Here is a 3,935-nt window from a genome sequence, read left to right as displayed (position 1 = left end):
TACTTTCTGTGTAAAAATAGAGATATGATTGAGTTAAACTGTTATGGTTCCTTGAGCATTAAGGCAAGATGCTACCGAGGGCTACCTGGCGTTGTGCTGCCTGCAGGAGAGTACTTGATCGCCGTTAACTTCACATGAGAGCCTCTCCTCCTCCTCCAGACTCTATTTTGTTGTTGTTGTTGTTGTTGTTGTTTTTTAACCTTTTTTACTTGGTCTTTCAGACGAGTGTGTGCATCTGAATGTAGGTAACACGCTGTTTTGCGTCCAATGATATGAAAAGAAAACAAACGAGGGGGGTTAATCATTTACGCAGCCACTTAACACACGGATGTGTATTTATTTACTTATCAGTATCAGTCAATTTCCCTCCCCGCAAGTGCACTTTTGCATGTCTGAGTACGATAAGGCATAATACAAACAATCCTGCAATCACTGGAGGCCTCTCATGGCCATTAAAAGTCAGTAGTTCAACTGAGGAGTGGTTATCCAACTCTCAAGTCCATATAGGCCTCCTTTCATCAAGAGGCCCTCGTAAACATCACTACAGTTAATAAAGTGTATTGTGGTCAGTGCAGTCCCAAGGTGCAGCGCTGTGTTTATCAGCAACAAGTCACAAACTCCAAACGCAGCAGCTGTGGCGAGCCCGGACAGCGCGTGCAGCCGCCGGGACGAACATTTATGATCATGTACAGCGCTTATGTTATTGTTAGTGGGAGGGGAGCACATGTCTTGTAAATGAAATCACGCTCGGCGAGAAGAGGCTCGAGCTGTTGTGTATTGTTGCCGATGCCCCGCCTCTGATGGTAGCCTTAAACCTGGCACCCAGCTAAAACAAACCAAAGCCAGCACCGAGCTCCCACTCAATCCAATTAAGGCGGACTTGAGGCGCTCTCCTACGTGTTCATCTACCAGGATCGACGTTGAGACAACAGGAACCAGAGGGGCTTTGGCCAAAAAAAAAAAAAAAAAAAAGAGAGAAGGAGAGATTGCCTTGCCTTCTAATTTCTCCCTCTCCAGCCCCAGAACAATGTCGATGAGCCCTAAGCATACGACTCCTTTTTCTGTTTCCGATATCTTGAGTCCCCTTGAGGAGAGCTTTAAGAAAGTAAGTATGGAGAATAACAACTTGGGGGCACCTCTCACTTCGTACCGGCAGCCGCAGGTCTCTCAGGCGGCGATGCAGCAGCACCACATGGGCCATAATGGGACTGTGTCTGCGGCTTACCACATGACTGCGGCAGGTGTTTCTCAGCTGTCACACACGGCCATGGGGGGCTACTGTAACGGCAACCTGGGCAACATGGGCGACCTGCCGTCGTACCAGGACGGCATGAGGGGCAGCACCACGGCCACCGGCTGGTACGGAGCCAACCCAGACCCGCGCTTCTCCACCAGTGAGTAGCCTGCACCTGTACTTTGAATCAAAGCTTTGAGTTGTGTTCACGGTCTATAATGCTGAAAATCCGTTTTATGTGCATGCTTTGTAGTTTGCCTACACTGCATTCTCTTCAGTGCTTGGTTCTGTTGCGTGTTTGTGCGCCAAGGGCACTCTCCATACCCCTCTGGTTTATGTTTCACCCGCAAGGTTTTCATTTTATCATTAGGGAGTGCAAAGATGAAGATAACGTGAATTTCAATACAACATACAACATCTGGAAAAGTCTCTCCATAAGGAGCGTTCATGCCGAAAGTGTCCACTTCGAGCCTTTATTTAAGATTATTACTGTTTAATATACTTTATCACGTTAATCCAATAATAATGTCAGTGAGCTATCAATCAGTAGTTATCCATGCAATTTGTGCGCAGAGATTCAGCATAAAATTATACAGCATACAGAGGATGTATCAAAATGGATTTTCACACGCATTAGTTTGTTTTTATAGATGAGGGCAGCTGCCTCTTTAGAAAGCTTTTTAAGACAATTTTGTACTCCGTTGCTATTCAAAATTCAGACCATGTTGAGTCATGAAATTAATTATCAGCGCTGTAATTTGCATGAATCTCGCATTTTAAGCCAGTAACATAATTTTTTTTTTTTTATCAATCTTTGCTCTCAAAGCCAAATTTCTATCAGCTTTCCTGCATAAAGAAAGCATTATTTGTCCATTGTTCAGCACTTGGATGCATGCAAAATCAGCCATTTCATTGTATGAATTCTGTTTGTTTTTTTCTCCCCTCAGTCTCTCGCTTCATGGGCTCGTCGTCTGGCATGAACATGGGCGGCATGGGCAGCCTCAGCTCCCTGGCAGACGTGGGTAAAGGCATGGGCTCTCTGTCCAGCACCCCGAGGAGAAAAAGGCGAGTGCTGTTCTCTCAGGCGCAGGTCTACGAGCTGGAAAGACGCTTCAAGCAGCAGAAATACCTGTCGGCGCCGGAGAGGGAACACCTGGCAAGTATGATCCATCTCACCCCGACCCAGGTGAAAATCTGGTTTCAGAATCACCGGTACAAGATGAAGAGGCAGGCTAAAGACAAAGTGTCCCAGCAGCAGATGCAGCAGGACACCGGCTCTTGCCAGCAGCAGCAGTCCCCGCGGAGGGTGGCCGTGCCGGTGCTGGTGAAGGACGGGAAGCCGTGCCAAGGCAGCGGCCACACACCCACATCCTCCGCACAGCAAGGGGGCAACGTTATGATCATGTCCAACAATACGTCCGGCCTCGGGCAGCATCAGAGCCAGCAGGTGGGAAGCACAGGTCACTCTCCAGATCTGGCGCCGCACTCCTCCAGTCCACCGTCCATGCAGAGCCAAGTGACCGGCCTCTCTCACCTCAATTCCCCCGGCGCAGAGTACGGCTCGGCCCTGCAGTGTTCAGCCCTGTTATACGGCAGGACGTGGTGACAGGAGACGCAGGCTATGATTTAAAACCGATTCTTCAATTTAAAGAAAAAAAAAAGACACATTTTTTTTTTCTTCTTTCAAGACTCGACAAGTTCCACTGTAAATGTGCGCATCTGAACAAGAGCCGAGTGAAATTGGCGCAGCTCTTCTTGAATTTTCCCCTTTTGGAAGGAAGTGTGACTGTGGATGGAAATAGGGGGAAAACACTTTTGACCAGAAACTGCGGAAGTCTTGGGATTTATTTATGTATATTATATTGAGACAAAAGAAGACTCAGTAGTCATATAAGCCGCAGTAGTTTGGGGAAAAAAGAGAGAAGCTGAACAGGGAAACTGCTGTGTATGGGTGCTGTTAAATTCCCCGTCAGAAACACACATGACACTGATTTATAATAGAATTTAATGTAAGCCGTAGATCTAGCTTGTATATTTCTGTAAAAGGTTTGGATTTTAGCTATCTGTTGTACAAAGTTTTTGACGCTGGCCTATTGCCGGTTTGTTGTCGTTTCATTGGTATTTGTACGTTTAATTTCTTTGTAACTTATATAGATATTTGACTTACTACAAAACGGTCCTATTAATAAATTATGGAAACAAGTCAGTTAAGGTTTTTTGTGAAATATGTCGACACATGCGGTGTTAAATGGCAGAAATAATACTCCCTTCGAGCAACAAAGCAACCAGTGCGGTATTATTATTATTATTATTATTATTATTATTATTATTATTATTATTATTATTATTATTATTTTATTTTTATTGATATTATTCGCTCGATTTATAGTACGGGAGTTACGGGAGTTTTTTTTAAAGGAATCTTTAGTGATTATTGGGCTTATTAGGTATTATGGGAAAATATTTCAGAACCAGATATCCACATTGCCAAAAAGCCTAAGTTCAGGTTTGGCGGACAGACAGGATCAACTAGCCTACTAAATAAACTATATCAACACTCAGGCTCTTATTTTGACATGGCAGTTAAATAGTGGAGCCTGTTTTTCAGTTTTTATTCCCTGCCCAACCACACACCGCTCAGGCTTATCGTCTCAGGCTGCAATGCCCTGCAGAGCAGAGGAGCCCTGCGAGCTGTTCCTCT

At 45.1% G+C, this 3,935-nt stretch overlaps 1 protein-coding gene across 1 annotated transcript; it reads left to right on the top strand.

Moving 5' to 3' along the window:
* The first annotated feature begins 201 nt into the window (after nt 1-201).
* Nucleotides 202-3,412, top strand: nkx2.1 (NK2 homeobox 1). Its single transcript, XM_032500875.1, has 2 exons — nt 202-1,394; nt 2,182-3,412. The coding sequence occupies exons 1-2, from the start codon at nt 1,028-1,030 to the stop codon at nt 2,838-2,840; spliced, it is 1,026 nt and encodes a 341-aa protein (XP_032356766.1). The 5' UTR covers nt 202-1,027; the 3' UTR covers nt 2,841-3,412.
* Nucleotides 3,413-3,935: the final 523 nt, after the last annotated feature.

This window comes from Etheostoma spectabile, chromosome 20 (assembly GCF_008692095.1).
Source record: "Etheostoma spectabile isolate EspeVRDwgs_2016 chromosome 20, UIUC_Espe_1.0, whole genome shotgun sequence".
Classification (NCBI taxonomy): Eukaryota; Metazoa; Chordata; class Actinopteri; order Perciformes; family Percidae; genus Etheostoma; species Etheostoma spectabile.
This window is presented reverse-complemented; position numbering and strand designations above follow the sequence as displayed.